Here is a 19,481-nt window from a genome sequence, read left to right on the forward strand (position 1 = left end):
CCATAAAAATATATTATTTGACAATGGAGACAAACATAAGTAATAATAATTTTATTTTTTATAACTCAAAGCATTAAAAAATAATTCTGTCATTTAATGATATTATATACGTTTTATTCATCGTAAAGTTTTAATTGAATTCGACAATACTCAGTGGTTATTATTTTTAGCTCAGATTACAGTAATAATTTGAATTTTGTTATAGTTTAATGATAACTTTCACATCGGTCAAAATTAAAATTTTATAACTAAATGTTTGTATGTACTTAAATATAAATTAATAATTTCTTAGAAAAATAAATAAAAGTATCAAATATCAGGAGTCGTAACGCATTGTATTTTTTGTTTTTTAACTGCATTGTTTTAATTATTGACGTACATTGTATGTAGATTTATTAACGGTTTTTTTCTGTTCTTAGAAGTGTCCATCTTATTTAACATTTTCATAATATATCTGTTGTTCCAAATGGTTTCTTTAATGTTTAATTTAAAAAATTCAACGTCAAAATATTTTTACGAATTGCTCTCGGTTTTAAATTATTTTTTTATCCATACTAAAATGAAAATGATGTGTAATTATTTTGTTCATCTAAAGCATTCCAACCCGATAGAGATTTAACTATATTCTAAATGTTAATTATAAAACCGTAATGACAAAATACGCCCGAATAAATTTGAACAAAATATTGACGGATATGAATAATTGAGTGGAACATTGGAAGAATTTATCTATGCACTCTGATTATAGAGAAAACAGTTCTTAGTATTTCAGATTAATAAATATTAATACAGAAATATCTGTGTTATTTCATTTGTTTGCTGAGGTTTTTAGTGTTTTAATTGCGAAACAAACAATAAAATTCACTGATTTATTGCAAACATCAATCAATTAAAAAGATTTGAAATATTAAAAATATGAAAAAACAATGTCCATCAATGTTTATTGATTTATTGTTTGTGAATAAAATATTTTTTTCTATGCTTTACACAATATTTTTTAACATGTTTTTGAACTCTAAAATTAATTTTACTCCAGAAAGACTTATGTCTTCCAGTTTTATCATTAAACCAAAATAAAGTATTTGGAAGGAATGTCTTGACTAATTCCTTGATCATTATGTACAACAAATTAAAATTAGAGAGTCAGATACATATTATATCTAATTTGAAGACCTGCATACAAAATAAAGTTATTATATTTTTATCATGAAAAATGGTTCAACGGATTTCGATAATTTGTAATGATTAACAATGTGAATTTAATATTTAGTATGACAAGTTACTAATGTTATAAAATGTAACGTTATACATAATAATTAAAGATACTTAATTTATTACTTATAAAGAGATACTGATCAAATACCATAATAGGAAAGCAACTTTTTTATTTTATAAATATAAAATTAATTATAATGCTCTATTGTATTATTTATAAATATTCATTTTTTAAGAAAAAAAAAAACTTCATTTGGTTAGTTAAGAAATATTGTTTTGCTAAATTATTGAAAACAATTTTTAAATAGATTATTCAAAGTTTTTTTCATTTTATACATCTGCACAATTTAAAACTATTAATTAAATATTGAGTACATAAATTAACATTTTAATAAATTAGAAAATTAGAATGTATACTTGATTAATTTCAATTAAAATTAAATAAAATAATAAACAATTTTTGTGACTCAGCCTCCTTTAAAAAAGTATGTTTTTTTTTTACTATTAAATACTCGTTATTATCAATATTAACCCAAAATATTAAAGATTATCAACATCGTAATATTTTCTTAATTTTTTTAGCCTAGTATTTGAAGACTCAAATACATCTAGTGCCTAAAATTGGAATTATAGATAATATTTATAAATATAATATGTTATGTCTTGAAACCTTAGTTTATACTAACATTTTTTTTGATTGTGTATACTTTTCAATGGGTTTTGTGATTATTACCTTACATTTATGGTTAAATGAAAAAAAAAAAAATATTCTAAAAAAAAAAAAAAAATAAAATCACATTCCGAAATATTGAAACAAGAAGTAAAAATGAAATGGTATTATATTGTTTCATTGTGCGACATCTACTTTTCCATTTAAATTTTTAATCCAAGTCTTATAAATTATTTTTAAGCATTTTTGAATAAAACAATATAGTTATTTTTAAATTTATTTTGATTGGAATCTATATTCAGCGGTTGTTTACAAATAAATATCCAATAATAGGTATATAACTATATGGTTTGCAAGAACTTTTATAGAACGTTAGAACCTAGTTTGCGAAATTAGCTCAACATGATGTTTAGCGCATTTTTTTATGCACTAAATTATTTACAATGTTTTCAGTTTACATACAAACTTTCATCGTATTTTATGCATTTTTAAATACCCAATGGAAAGATCAAATAATATATTTTCAAAGTTATTAAATTTTAATATATTACACTTTTGGTCATATAATATACACAATACGAAAGAAATATTTATTAAACCTATATCATACGTAATACTAAAATATATCAAAATGTTTTACATTATAAATGTACAGTCAACCAGTGTCTACTATCTACCAATATCAAGATACACCAAATAAGGTATTACAGTATTTTTTTTTTTTTTTTTAATGTATATTTATTCGCGAAGTAGATGACATTTTTTGGGATTTATCGAAGCAATCTCTAAGGAATTCAGCAGTAAACGATAAAAAGTGGAAAACTTTAGAATCGACGTCAACAGTAGAATATCTTTATTCCCGCTAGTACTTGATATTTCATGGTAAATTACGCGCAAACATTATTGACAGCCTCTATCAGACCCATATGTGTGTGTGTGAGTATTTTCGTGTTAAACTTTACAGTAACGATGCAAAATCAACCGGAACAATAAACAAAAGAACGAAGGTGGAGGAAAAAATGTTTTTGGAACGTGTACAACAGTCGGATGCATACACGCTTCTTGAGCCTATACAGTCTGTCGAGTATTATTTACTCAATATTGCAGTCTCAAATAACACCCATTCTCACGTACGCCAAAATGGGCGTGCGCTGTTAGGCTATAAATTCCAATACTTGAATCTCCGATTGAGAGTTACTTGCACGCCTTGCCCGTCCAACCACGTATAGGTAATGCACGTGCACAGAAGGAACCCGTCCTCGACGTTTGCAGTATTTTATTATGCAGTGTCTCTGTCCTCGGTGTCCTTTGCCGTTATTTACCATATTACCATAGCATCACCTATATATTACACACACACACACATTCTCGAAACGATGTAGATTTATACTTCCCAAGAGCCCGAGGAAGTTTGTCCTTCATACGCCTTTCGAGTTTCTGTATGTTCCCCGAACCGTTGTACTTAAACGCCATGAAGATGTTTCAACTAAATATTTAAAAAAAAATTCAGTATTATATTGAAGCGAGACTTTTTATTAAAGTCAATTAAAAAGACGAGTGAACGATAATATAAGCAATCAAAACCTAGTAAATCAGAATAATTAATAACTTGATTCACTTAACAGCGTGATATTAAACACAAACATTTTAAAAAAATTATAATTTTTATCGTTGTATTGTATATAGTATTTAATTAAGTGATTTTAATAAGACATTTATTTAATGTCATATTGCTGTGAATTTTTATCAGTATATTAATTTATTAACACCAAAGAAGAATATTAATACAATTTGAGAATATATATATATAATAGAAATTATTATATAGAATATAGTTATATACTTATATATAAACTATTTATGGATGAGAGGAAAATTTAAGGACATTGTTTCTAATTTTCCACCTCCCTAAATAATTTTATTATATTCTATTTACCATCAGCTCATATTTGCTTATATTATAACTCATTTATTTCAAATGGAAGCGGAAAAGATTTCTTTAAATTCTTTTGCGTGTTACGCGTATTTACAGTAGGTTAACAGGTCGAGTTTAAAGACTGTAATTAACAGACTGTACGACGCGCCTAGTGATTTAGCTTTAAATCGTTGCACAATTTATTCATAAGATAAATAGTTGGTTAGATTAAATATTTTAATAGTAAGTTTTACGAAATTGAATAAAACCAATTACCTACTATTTAAGTGTAACGACTCTAAAAACACGTATGCACATATACAATATTGTGTAAGAAATATTTCAAAACATTTTGATTTCATGACATCGAATTATATCCTATAAAAGTTATTGTGATCCGTGGATATTGAGATTTTTCTGAATCATGAATTAATTTCAGTTGGGACAAATATTATCAGTTTGCTAATTTTATTGTTGAATATGTATTATGCTCCACTATAATAATGATGGATCAAAGAGCTGTTAGTCTACTTTGTTAAACACGATTTTTAATTTTTGTTGTCCAAGATAAAAATAACATCGATTTGTTTTACTTGTGCATTTACTGTTTTAAATCAGATTTTGTAGTAGCAGTCATACTCCTGTGTTTTCAAAAAATCAATTATAATACAAATGGAGTCGATAATTAATATTATTTGGTCAGATGTTAGTGATGTGTTTGATTTTATGAACATAATAAACTGTGTTGTTACAATTTTGTCATTGAAACGATATTGCACGGTCATCAGAATTTTTACAAAAATAATAAAAAATAATAATATCAAGGTATTTTGATTGGGAAAGTTAATGGAAACATTTTGCGTTACGTTCCACTTTGTGGTTTAGACAGTTTAGGTATCATAACTGCAGAAAATCTCGGTATATTTTTCAATATTTCAAATATTAATTTTATAATTTAATATTATTATAAACCCCTATTTATGCAAAACCATTATTTTATCTCGAGCATTGTAAAATAGGTCTTATATTTTTGATTTTATGCATGCATATATGTTATGTATGATATATATTATTTTCTACGCCCATACAAAATCGTTCCACATAATATTATGATTCTATATAAACTGGATCGCTTTTCTGAGTACCCCACGTCCGTATCAAACTATAACAACTACCGTCCACTATTTTTTTCTTTTGACCTTTTTTTTCGACGATTAAGTAATAAAAAAACTGAAAATGTTTCGAATGTGGTAAATGCAATTTTTGTTTGATCGAAAATATACAACAGCTGGGACCCTTGTAATTCACCACTAGGGAAACCGGAAGTCGTAGCCTACCTGCAAAGGATTCTTCTTACATTAAATATACTAAAACTTTCTCTCGTTATATTTGAAATATCATTTTATATAAGTGGTATAAAATAAAATACATCAACTTTATGTAATTCCATTTATACTTCGTATAGAATAAAATATCAATAATCGAAAATATCATTTGTCCGTTCCATAAATGATGTAAAACCCGTATGACTATGTTTTAATAATATATTAATTACTATGATCATTATTTAGAATAAAAAATAAAACAAAGTAGTAACATGAAAATTCTTTACAATTAACGATTTTTTTAAATACGACTCCATAAAGTTTTATAAGTTATAATAAAATCATATTTATTTATTTTTAAATAATATAGGAATTAAACTAATTTTAAGATAGTGAAAACTAAAAGTCACAATTAAATAAACTATGCTCTATAAACTAACTACTCTAGAACTTTTTTTGAAATTTCAAGTGATTTAATTCAGTATGAAAGTCTTGTAAGTTATACAAAGGTAGTTGGTTTAATATATTTTGATTGGACATTGTTACACAATATGTATTAATTTGAAATCGTGAGTAAAACCACATTAAGATTAGTAAAGTTTATAATTTATAAATTTGATTCGTCAAGCGAATTTAAGACATTATTTTATAATACTATAACAGTTGTAATCAATAAAAACAGTGAATAACTTTAAATAAAATAGTATTACATCAATAAATAGTTATAAATACTTATCAAAAATATGTGTATGAAAATAATATATATATATATAAACATTTTCTAAGTATATTTTTTTGCAGTATTAAAATGTTATAATATTAATTTAAATCGAAACTTAAACAAATGTATTAATAGTATTATAAGATATCTTACAACAATGTAAAACTTATTATCATAATCTACGATTTTACTTAAAATAACTTAAAACATATATCACATTTCTGTAATTAATTTTAAAAAATATTTTATAATAGGTACAATGGTACATATTAAACTTTAAATAATAGTTATTATTATAGAGATATACATTGTTTTTAAATGTTTTAATTAAATTCAAAATCATCTGTAAAATTGTACAAAAAATATTAATAAAATATATATTGTTACTATTTTGTAAGTTGTAATTGTCAATAGAAGACATTCGTTAATTTTAAGGTTTTATTATTTTAAGCAATATACAACAGACCGGCTGCCGATATTAATATTTAGTTTTTGTTCGGAACTTAAAATTAAAGCGGAAGAATCCTGTTAAATTTATTAAATAGTAAGACATGCAACCCTTGGTTATCCTAACAAAAATAATATGAACTACGTTAAATTACTAAACGCATTTATTTTATTGAAAATTTAAGGAAACTTTAATGAACGATTAATAATATATCCGTTCGATGGTCGAAAATTGTACCTACTAAATGTAATGTTGAAAAATTGTCTCATGAACAATCGAATTTGAACCATGAATAGGGAAAATAATTAAGTTAGATGAAGCGAACACCTTTTATAAACACCACCCTGTACTATTTGTGGTGTTTTGTTGTACAATATAGGCCTAGTGATCAATTTATGTTGTTAGCGTTTCCAAACTAATCTATATTAACTAGTTAAATCTAATTAATGGTGCATTCTTTCAAAACCATTGTGATTTAAAGCAAAATCCTAAACGAAAAAAAAAATGAGTAGGTTAGTAACGGTGCACTATATGCATTGTATCGTAAATGTCGTAATAACGTGATCGTTGACATAAAACTTTATGTAAAATGATATTTTATAGTAGATCGAATGACTTTCGCCGGTTCATGCACTGAATACGTTACTTCTTACTATAATAATTATTTCAATTCTTTACATACGCTCAATAACTTCAATGTTAAAGATACAAATGAAGGACGCTGTATTAAAAAATATTTGTAGAAATTACATATATTATAAAAATCAAAAGGCCAAACACCCGTATAAATCACATTTTGGATTATATAAAATCTGTGGTATTAATGATAATATTAAGTATAGCCAGAAGAACATTGTCAATCAACCTTTTTCACCACGATGACCTCCTAAATGCATTTTAAATTTTTTATCAACCACAACCCCTAAATATATATTTTATTTAAGCGTATAGTGAATATACCTACATATTTTATACATGTTGGCAACCTTAAAAATTTAGTAGACGACCTCTAAGAGGGTCACGACCGTCTGGTTGAGAAACGCTGCACTAGAGAATATATTATTATGTCTAGGCTTTACTGATATCGAGAAGAATGTAAATGTCAGGTAAGGTTATGTAAATGTATTGGGTGTCGTACATCAAAGCAAATATCTTCTATCCAATGATATTGCATACTTTAACAATTCAAAATGACAGTGAGAGCACTTAAGAATAATATCATTGCATAATATCGTGAACGTAAACTATATGTACAAATTTCAAATGCAACGATTATATTATGGTTATCAAACGGTTTTGTAAATATAACTGCTAGAATAAACAAAACAAAACCTTATAGGTAGGTATTAAATTTAAAGAAATCAAAATAATAAGGGTATACGCTGAAGTGTTCCACATAAATCTAATATTATAAAAAACACGTCATACACACATAAACTAACTCAAAAGTGTAGGTATGAAATTGCAAATAGATTTATGCAATTAATAACTTAATGCTCAAAATATTGCTTAAAGTTTAAATAAAAAAGTTAGAAAAGATTTTTTTTTTTTTTTAAATTTTAAATAATAATTTCTAATTCATTCATTTTTTACCTGTGCCTAATACAAAATTTAAATATTATATATTCTATTATTTATTTGTGTACACTTATCATCTCCAACTATTATCATTTGTTAACTAATTTTAATTAGTTTTCTCATTAATGTATTAAATATTTTAACATTCCGTCCTATAATTAATAATTTGCCATCATGAAATATATTAAACAATATTATACAAGTAGGTATAGGTATTTTCATAGAAAAATAAAATAAATAATAATTTAATGAATCCGTTTTATAAGATGCACACAGATTTTTTTTTGAAAACGTAATAAGCGATGAGTTCACTTGTTTTAATAGTATGTGTTTAATATTTCAGAAAGCTTTTATCCCAAATGTAAACAAATAATGAGAATTCATATTCCGGCTATGGTTGCAATTAATATTTAAACAGACTTATCAGAATTGTATTGTTTTCGTCTTACCTAAAAAGTTCCTTGTATTGTAACAAAAAAATAGTTTTTTTGTAACTTGTAAGTAACGGATTAAATATTTAATAATTAATATTGCATTTTTACTTTAGTTATTAATTTATTATTAACATACTAAATCTTATTTATTTTGTTTTTAGCTATTTAAGTTTTATAAAAACAATAAGCTACTTTTTTAACTTTTATTTTTAAGTAAAAATATAATAAATAAAACATAAACACCGAGACAGTGGCATGGTGAAAGGTATATTTAAGAGGTGGCCGCCTCTTAGCTTTTTAAGAGGCAATGGGTGGATGAGTGGGTACAAAGGGTAATAATTTAGTATTAACTAGTATTTTAGTATTTACAATGACAGATACAATAAAGAAATAAATGTCTTTATCAAGTTTTTGATAGTTGGAATATCAGACTAGTCTCTGAAAAATTTCATTTTCACCAATCCGTTAAAATGAGATAACCGTTCGTGTATAATAGTATAATTTTGTATCATACATTATATGAATCATGGAAATAATTATTATAATATTTTTAGTATTTATACGAAATACATATTATATGTATAATATGACATTGCGTATAGTACTATAGTATACGTATTTATATAATTATGTTCTTTTGTATTTAATAGTTAAAATTATTTTGGTATATAATTGAATATTTTATTCTTTAATATTAAATATGGATTATTAGTATTTATCTGTCTGATAATAATTAATACGTACAAAAAACCTAATACATAATATTACACGAAAACATCGTTTGAAAAAAACCACCCCTTTATAAAAATTTTTAATTATTAGTAATTTTGTGTTTTATTATAAAATATCCTAATACAAAAGAGTAGATTACATTATAATCTTTATTTTAATTATGATATAGCCTATAGGTACAGTCGTTTAAATCTTATTAGGTTATTAACGAATAATACGCCACAATATATTAAGTATGTAAATTATATGATAGGCCCTATAAATGATAAATTTAATAAATTATATACATACACTGTCCATTTAAATAGGTATAAAATTTTTTTAAACCTTTATTCATTAAACCATATTACAGCATGAATAATTATAATATGTTTTTAAATATTATTTCGCCAAAGAAAAATAAGAATATTTTTAATTTGAATAGCACAAGCTATTATTTGTATTTTATTTTATGTTTTTTTTAGTATTTTATGCTACAATTCACAAATTCTAAACTCTGAGGCTAGGTTATAAGTATTTAAGGATAATAACATTATCAGGCGAGAACGTACATAATGTAGCTATATATTTTGTGAAAATAAAATAGATAAAATACGGAATAAAATCAAATAAAATATAATATAGTTCCATCAGTACGATATTCCCTTTTGTTGAAAGATCATCCTCCACATTAGTTTACAACTGAAGACAACTACATTCATCGACTGTGAGAAAGTCGTGTTTGAAACTTTCAAATAAAACAGTTCAAATAGCCCGGGGATAGAGTTAACCTACTGGAAAAACTTTATGAGAATATTTCGGACTGAGTATAATACATAAAAACTACCTGCAAACATGTACGAGTCGTTTTCTACAATTAACTATTGATATTAAATAAAAATTAATAATCATATTTAAACATATAAAATATAACAGATTCACATAATTGGTATTATCAAATAGGTATCGTATGGCAGAATAGTTATAACGATATTTTTGATACACTTGCACGTAATATAATAAAGGTATTTCGGTAATTGCCGATTTTATAGCGATTTTTGTATTACATTCTCACAAATATAAATGTCTTATATGTTAAAAAGATTTGTTTTTGTTAATGAGTTTTTTATTTTCATTTCTTGTTGCCATGAAATATAATAATTTATCGTGTCATAGTTTTAATTGTAGGTATAATTAATATATATTAATTTTATTACATGGCGATATAGCAATTATATACATATAGCTTACGGGCCAATAACGGTATTCTCAGTATATTTTAAATTCCATAGTTTTCAGCAATAGACGTAAACCATTCCTATAAACTAGCGAGTTTAGCTGCAGCCATATAACAGTAACGGTTTTAAAGTTACGATGACTTAAAAAGGCCTATCGTCCGAATGTCGTCTGATGGTTTTTCCAATCGATCGAGTAGCCTATATGCATAATTCATGCAACAATTTGCCACATTCACTTGTTACGATATGGAAATAGTAAATATTTATATAATATACCTTCTTAGGAAGGACGCAAGGATCGCTTTACTAGTTTACTCACACTAACTCCGTATCAGTCCAGACCAACTACCAGGGGGATTTACTATTCCGGGACCCAAGCCTCCCCACCCCGCTATTGCATGTCGTTATTTAAAATATTTACCACTAAAATATGTACAATTTCGTTTCATAATAATAATAATAATAATAACGAGATATCCGTTTTATTATAAATGTAATGAAAAATATTTTTGAGCGGTGGCTCATCGCCGGAAATTTTCCCGGCAGCCGTCTCGCCGGCCAGGCCCGCTCGTCCTCCTGTATTTTTTGGTTTTTTTTTGAAAATAAAAATGATTTTTGATTTTGAAATTTATCCGTTTACAGCACCGCACGTCGTTCTCCAAGTTCAACGTGAACAGTTGCCTGGAACCGTCGGCCATTTTCCAGACGATACAGCCCACGCATCGGGCCCTGCAGATCCGACCGCGGCAGAACTCCATGTTCGCGGGCGGCGGCGCGTTGCCGGGCTCTTGCGGCCCGTCCCAGCTGACCGGCGGCCACTGCACGCTGATGGCCGGCCGGCCGCGGAAGGCCAAGTCGGCGGCCGACATCAAGTCGCTGGTTCAGCACGAGTGCGGCCCCGCCCGGACCAGCCGGTCCATGTTGCCCATGACCGTAGGCGCGGCCGCCGTGGCCGCGGTGGCCGAGCGCCGCGTGTCCTGCGCCGCGCCCACCACCACGTCGTCGTTCGGCGGTTACGGTTGCGGCGGCGGCGCCGGCGCCGGTAGCGGTCACGGTTACGGTTCGCTGTCCGTGGCCGCGGTCAAGGAACGCCGGTCGTGCAGCCTGTTCCCGTCGTCCGGTTCCGCGGCCGACAAACGGTTCTTCTCGTCGTCGTCGTCCACCAACACGCCGCCGGCCCCGTGCCTGTGCGACGTCCCGTTCGGCCAGCCGTCGTCGTCCTGGGCGTCGGCCAAACGCGACTTCCTCATGACACCGTCCACGTCGCTGGGCGGCGGTTCCGGTTTCGGCGGCGGTGGCATAGCGGGTGGCCGGCGGACGTCCTGCGGCATGGACCACCTGTGCCCCACGTCCATAACGCTTAAGGACCGTCGGCCGTCGTTCAACAACGTCATCGCTCAAGTGACGGCCGAACGGCGCCCGTCGTCCAGCATGCTCAGGATCAGCAACGTTTAACGCGGCACAGTTGGCTGCATGACCGGAAGCGATAATGTTGTGGTTTGCGATATCGTCGTAATAATATTATATCATAATTATTATCGTCGTTATGGTGTTGAGCGTATTGATATTACTATGACGCTCGACGACTTACAAAAAAATCCAATTTTTTTTCTCGTTCTCACAAAAAAAAAAAATGCTTATACGCTCGACGCCGTACGACTTTAATAACTGAAAAATTATTTTTTATCACCCTCGGAATCTGAGTTGTCGAGACTCCATTGTATTCCTATTATAATACGATAGCGTTTAACAATAATATACGGGTTTCGTTTTCAAAAAGATAAATCTACACGCGCGTGGGTTTTATGGATTGGACCTACGTGACCTGCGTCGGTTTATTTTAAATTTAATTATTGTATGTATATTTTGTATTTAAATATTATGTCATGTTGTACCTATAAAATATATTATTATTATCCCGTCAAAAAAGTGCCCAATACACTCGATAAAAAAAAAAGAAAAAGTAATCATTATAATTTATAAATGCCAACTATAGCTGATAGTCGAAATTAAATTTAAACATGTTGTATAATTAAATTGGGAAATACAAATTCAACAAAGAGAAATAAGTTACACGTTTTATTATCAAGAAACATGTTCACATTCCCCAGGGACATCGTGCTTTTTAGTTCAATTACATTATGTACCTACCCACATGATTGGTGCAGCATAATAACGAATTTTAAAGAAAAAGTTTTTCTACAACATTACAGAACTTAATATTACAAAAAATACACAAATTCCCTTCACACACAAAAATATGTGATTGACCCGTTCTCCTAAAAAAATCCATGAACACAATACATAATTTATAATATAGGTACAGTGTGTTTTTCTTTTTGTACCTAAAACTATTTTTATGCTTAAATTTTGGATTAAATCATATTTAGATTTTTAATTTTTAGGTATACTCAAAGTTTAAAGCTATTTATTTTTAATGATTTTTTTAAGTGACAATTTATTTGATCAAAATCTTATTTGATTTTTAAAAAATTCTGTATAAGTACAAGGTGGTAGAGGTGTATATTAATGAAACAATATATTTTAAACAACAATCGTAGGTACAACCGTTTACGTCAATAAGTGACAGTGTAATGAAATTTCAGTGAAACGATATTGTACACCATCATAATATTATATGTATTTCCGAGCTTAATCATTTCCAATCCGAAGAAACGTCGTGTTGTCAGTCTCTCGAAGATTACGTGCCCAAGGTGGTATGTCAAATTAAGACACACATCGTGTCACTTATATTATTCACAGGTTTCATATTATAGATCTATATATTTGTTATTCATACGCCTCTGCGATCGTTGTTTGAGTTATTTACAATGTAGTGTATTAACATATAATATTATCACTACTATTTTTAAAGAATATATTATATATTATAAAATATGATTTAATATATTTCAGATTCAAGTATAAAAATAAGACGATTTAAAAAAAAAAAACACATCATTATTTATATAAAAATGTATTATTATTGAATTCTTAATAAAATACGTAACGAAAAAAATCATGCCCGCAATAACCACATCTAGTGTTATCGTAAAAATATCATAAATAACCAGTTCTAATATCCAATATTATACTAGATAATATTAATTATATTAACATGTAGTTTAAAATACTAAATACACCTTTAAAAATGTCTCTAATAATAGTCACCGGAAATGTTTCCGGTCACAGATATAAATACTTATCAAGTTTTCTCGGTCTACTCGTTTTGTTAACGGCTAAGTAACACGCTATATTACATTATAATATAGTCATTAAATTAATTTGTTTGACTTTAAGTTTAATTCTTGTCAAACGATAACAGTAGTAAAAATGGTTTGATATTTGATGTTTTCTTTTTATTGATTGATGTTTAAATCTAAACATAAAAAAAAAATGAAAATGTGTGAGTATGTCAATTTGATTACACTAAAAACTTTATTTTCTTACATAATATCGAATTTTAATATCATAACAATAATTTATAACATAATTTTAAATAATCATAATAATCAATATTATATAATATCTAACGAAAGTTAAATAGAAACGCTGCATGCCTGTAAAATGCGTTTTGGATTTGATCGGGATAAACGTGTGTGTTAATTATACGATTGGCGAGAGTGCGTCCATGAGTTCGGCTGATGATAGTAAATTAATCGTGTAAATCCATTGGTTTTACTACAAAGACGACACAAGCTATACCCATCAATGACCATAGTTTTGACGCATTTTGTAAATACGATTTTCTGCGACGATACAAAATATGTACAAATACATATGTTTCCGCTTATATATTATTATTATAGCCCGTTTGTTATTTTGATTTCGTGTAAAGAGAATAGGGTAGTATTTTCGATATGAACGCAACGTGATCTCTGCCTTTCAACTTAAACACACGTTAGAGATAAAATGTATTAATCATCATCAGTGGCGGTTATAAGGGGGTAGTTGGTGGATCCCCCTCCCCCCTTGAGATTTGATTTTGTATATTTATGTATATTTATGTATATTCCATATTATTTCTATATACTATATATATTATATATATTAACGATATGTGGTGGGAGAGGGTTGGCTTTATTTTCGCACCCCTCTTGAATAATCACATATAGCTCATGTAGTCATGTATAATCGCCACTGATCACCATAAAACGTTATCCAAATTCACTGTATTGTGAACCACACATATTACATTTATCGAAAACCATATAATATAAATCGCATGAACACCACAACGGACTTGTGACGTACATTATGAATTATGCTTTATTATACGATATACGCACTAATATAAAACAATAATATGTATTATTGTATAGGTATCAACATTCAACATACATTTTAAGAGCGTTAGTACGCGTTTTAAACGATAAAATTATTGTATTAATTATAATTTGTTTATAAAATATAAGTTAATATTAATTTACAATATTATAATCATTATTTACATACGCTATAAGGAGAAATATAAATATATATAAGTAGGTGATATCTTAAGACCATTACAATATATTTAAAACTACAGTTGAAATTTTTAACAATTTAGCATTTGCACTTATTACTGTCGCAACGTCGTTGCAAATATTATGCAGTATTGTCTCAACGAATAAGGCCAATTTTACTATCGTTTTATCAAAAACCGTGTTTTTTATTCGTCTGTCTGTCATTAGTGTTATCGTCGTAATACGATATAATTTTACTACCACTTCATTAGACGAATACAATATTATTATATAATAATATATTTAAGTTTGACCGATGTCGTTAGCTCATGGTGATAATTGAAACGCCATTACTAAAACTCGGCGACATTCGCAGAACGGTTGAGGACATGCGATTATTTATATCATTTTTAAATCTAGTTTTGTTTCTACGTTTTCAAAACTCATTACCATAGTTAAACAATATTCAAGTAGCGTGGGTACATTTTTCTTTCATAATGACCTTCGATGAGGCTACATAATTGACGAGCACTATACTATATATATATACACATCCCTATAATATTACTGTATAATATTATGACGTGCTGGAGTCGAAACCATTTTTTTCTCGAATTCATTCCCTAAAGTCAAATACCTCCTTCCAATTAATAATAATACATAAGGGACAGCAGATAGCGACGAAGAGAGTATTAATTGTCAATACACAATTAAAGTTGTATAACGCAGCTCTAAAGCACAACGAGTTTCATTTTAATTGGTTTTATTTTTTACCCGACATCATAATAATATTATAATGTACATTTTTTCATAAGGGTTTGAATATCTACCACGTTTTTTTTTTTAATTGTGCACTTTAGTTAATGTTTCCCTCTATGGACACCAGTATGAGGGGTAAAATAATTAAATGTACGGTAGTGTAGAGTAAAAAATGACAAAAACAGACTAATGTATTTGAAAAGTCCTCTATCGGAGTGTAGGGTGATAAAAAAATCAGGTGTACCTATGATTACACGTTGGAAAAAATAGAGTTTTATATCATTTATTATTTATGAAGTAATTATTTCGACATAAAACTTAACCGTTAGGAATAAAACAATAAATTGAAGGACTCGATAAGTCATACCAGAGTAATGCTTAAAGATTTTGATTTGTTTGACTTTTAATGCATCATTTAGATAATGTATTGCAAAAACAATGTTATATATAAATTGTTTTTGTTGTTATTGGTTTTATTGTGAGTGTACCACTGTCCGTGTTTTACCCGAGTGCCCATACCGAATCTGACATCGTTTGCCAATAACGGTATAAAAGTTTTTAAATTGAAAAAATAACCACTCGCCATGCGTGGAACTTTTCTGGGTTACTGGCCAATCATAGCACAGGTACTTTGTTTTTATTTATTTATTAAATCCCAGGCGATCAATTAAGCATATTATACACAGTAGGCAGGACGTAGGTAACTAATATATATACGAAAAGATTACCATATTCGCCATAAAAGCTAAAACTATTACAAAGTTGTTAGACTGTTCGGCAGAAACGAGTTGAACAACCGTTATTTGTATTCAGAATTACACATTTTGACATAAATTTGGTATGTACAACGATTACTTGAAACATATAAGACGGATATATTATATTGGCGAACGAACGTTGATGAGAAAAAACGTCTCTATAATAATTGTTTGAAATAAAAATACGGGTTGCGCAATCTAAAAATTAAAAAAAAAGGGTTCTGTGTGATAAAATAAGCGAAAGCAAGAAATAATAACAATATCATCACGGAAAAATGTAAAATAACGTGATTGTTTTTTTTTTAGCTTAAAACAAAATATTTTTACATAAGACAATCGGCTTATATGATCAGTATAATTAATAATTCGTGTAGTGTGCTTATCGAAAAACGTAAGAACAAATAGTGTGCCAGACTAAAACTGATCCCACTTTGAGCTAATGCGCGCGCGTGTAATCTCCTCGTAAAAACGGCATGCGATACATTTTGAGAACAATTATTATCGAAAACTGCTCGGACGTTTCAGTCGACTTAATGACGCGTGTAAAGTGCTGCTCTATATACATGGCGTATACGTAACGGTATCGGAGAACGTTATTTACTACCATTGCGTCCCATTTTATTGTTTTTCGCTATTCGTTATTTTTTTATTTATTTTTGAAAACTTGCCCACGCCATCCGTAACACAGATCATACGATTTGACCTAAGCAGTTATAGTACCTTATAATAATATATACGTATTGGACTAGCACAACACACATAAACGTATTTCACTTATCGAGTGTGTATTATATTTGAGATATCAAAAAAATTGAACGTTTAATTATTATATTTTGTACATTTTGAACTGCAACCATCGCTAATAGTCTTAACTATTATTTCCATTGATATTTCATTTTATTTTTTTTTTTAATAATTTTTAAACATAAATTTGAAAAATTAAATTCGGTTTTTTTTTTTTGATCATCATCTCGCTATTCACCAAGAAAATATAAATATTTTCATTCCACTATTGTTTTCTATTCAAGTAAAAAACACAATCCTACTTGTGTAAAAGAACAAAGAACGTTTCATTGGAGTTTCGAGAAACACAATGCTAAAAACAGTGGCGAAATGAAAAATAAAAACTAAACGTCAACCTATATGGCTTACATTAGACACTATTCAACCTATGCATTCACCACCCACACTAAATAACGGGAGTGTCAAACATTTTTTTTACGCGAGTGTGTGTGTGTGGCCGCTTATTCCCGACAAAAATCAGCTTGATAAATATAATGGTTTTTCATTGCCGATCGCTACCGATTTTTCTAAAATGATTTTGGGCGTAAAAACTTTTTTTGAATTATCATCCATGATTTCAGCCCTCATCCCCATCGTAAAAGTTCTCTCGTGACATTAATCATAATAAATCGTCTTTTTAACTTACACTGTTATGCAATAATTTGACGTGCGTCCAGCAACCAGTGTATGAACTATGCCGAATTTCTCATGCTCCAATCATGTTAACTTATTGAAAACAAGATATCGTAAAATGATTTAAATATTATCAAATACAAAACATCAAATACCTACTGAACTTATTTTTTTCAACTTATTAAAACAGTTTAATCTACGCAAAATATTCGAGTGTAATTACGTTAATTTTTTGATAGAAATTCATTATTTTTATCATTTTTTCAATTTTATTTTTTTTTTTTTTTAACAGGAATGCTTTTAGTTTTTACTGATAATTACGTATAATAAAATGATAATATACACTTAATAGTAATTAAGCAAAAATATTAAGCCAGTAATAAATACATTATTTCTTTTCTTCACTATACTTTCTAAATTTTAATAATTATGGATAATTTATAATATAGAAACTTTTATATTATTGAGCCCAAGCTACTTAGATCGAGTATAAAAAGATTAATGTAATGCAACACAACCTGCGATCGCCCGATGTGTTATTTGTATTATGTATAATTTATGTATTGCGCTATTTTAGCAGAATTTGTATACATCAATAAACGATGGCAGCAGAGGAGTAGTATTGTTCACACAGAGCCTTAGCTGTTGGTTAAACAGGAATAAAAGTACAAAAAGATTATTGAAAATCAAGTTTTATACATACAAACTGAATGAGAACATAAACAAAATGAAAAAGATTTTAAAAATAGAATAAAAGTATTTTTCAAATATTATTTTTTAATTATCAAACAGCATATATACATTTTTATATACATCCATGTACTGTATATATATTTATATTTTCTCTTAACAAATAAATCAATAAATACAAACAAAATATTATCGACGAAATATTATTATTTACCGCTTATCGAGCGACAAAAAATAACCTTTAGTCTGACGTCTTTTGAGAAAAAAAACTAATTGTATTATAATAAATATAAACAATGGTTCTAACTTGAATTTAAAGAATATTAAAAAAGTGCCAAAATTTCTTACGGTTAATACAAAACAAATTGTATAAAAATGTTTTATTTCTGTCACTCATTATTATTATATTATATATGATATTATAAGGTAATGTTATTTGATAAAATTAGATATTAATTATAAATAATATATTATATTTAGAATGCAAATACATTAATGTAACTTAATTGTAGTTTTTTTTTTTATGAAATACTTTATTTCAATTTTGTATTTTTAATTGTAGAATTAGAATAATTTTTAAGGATGAAAAGCGGTTGCCGGACCACAGTAAACTTAAGCTCTATTACGAGGATAAAAGAGAGAAAATAATTTTTTTTTAATTAAAATAATAAACTTAATATATAATTTAAGTCTATATTTTAAAATTAATTACTTATTAGTGTTTTAAAATTGTATGATAATTTATTTATAATATTAAGAATATATTTAAAAAATTAAATTATAATAACTATACATTGTATTCAGAATGTGTTAATGGATATGATATTAATAACATTTACACGTTGTATTAGTAACGTTTACTTTACCTGCAGTTTATTTCTAGAATAATAAAATGTAATAGAATTTTATTTATACTTATGATATATCAATAAAATAAATGTATTATTTCTTTAATTTGGAATTTTGATATTTTTTTATATGTACCTATAGTTATATTGTCTTAAAAAAATATTTACTATTTTATATTAAAAATATATTTTTCGTTTGAAAGATAGGTAAATATAAATATAAAAATTTCATTATAATTTAGGTGTGTAAAAATAATGAAATTTATTGAATAATTTATGACTAAATAGAAACACAAAAATACAAAATACA

The 19,481-nt window shown here is 28.0% G+C and overlaps 1 protein-coding gene across 2 annotated transcripts in view; it reads left to right on the forward strand.

Annotated features, from left to right (window-relative positions):
• LOC114133042 (uncharacterized) overlaps positions 1 to 19,237 on the forward strand; it is a 78,925-nt gene extending 59,688 nt beyond the window's left edge. For both annotated transcript variants that reach the window (XM_050200411.1, XM_050200412.1), the window contains exon 4: positions 10,898 to 19,237. In XM_050200411.1, coding sequence (XP_050056368.1) covers positions 10,898 to 11,710 — 813 coding nt within the window. In that variant the 3' untranslated portion in view covers positions 11,711 to 19,237. The remainder of the gene's footprint in view (positions 1 to 10,897) is intronic.
• Positions 19,238 to 19,481: the final 244 nt, after the last annotated feature.

Source organism: Aphis gossypii, chromosome 2, assembly GCF_020184175.1.
Source record: "Aphis gossypii isolate Hap1 chromosome 2, ASM2018417v2, whole genome shotgun sequence".
NCBI lineage: Eukaryota > Metazoa > Arthropoda > Insecta > Hemiptera > Aphididae > Aphis > Aphis gossypii.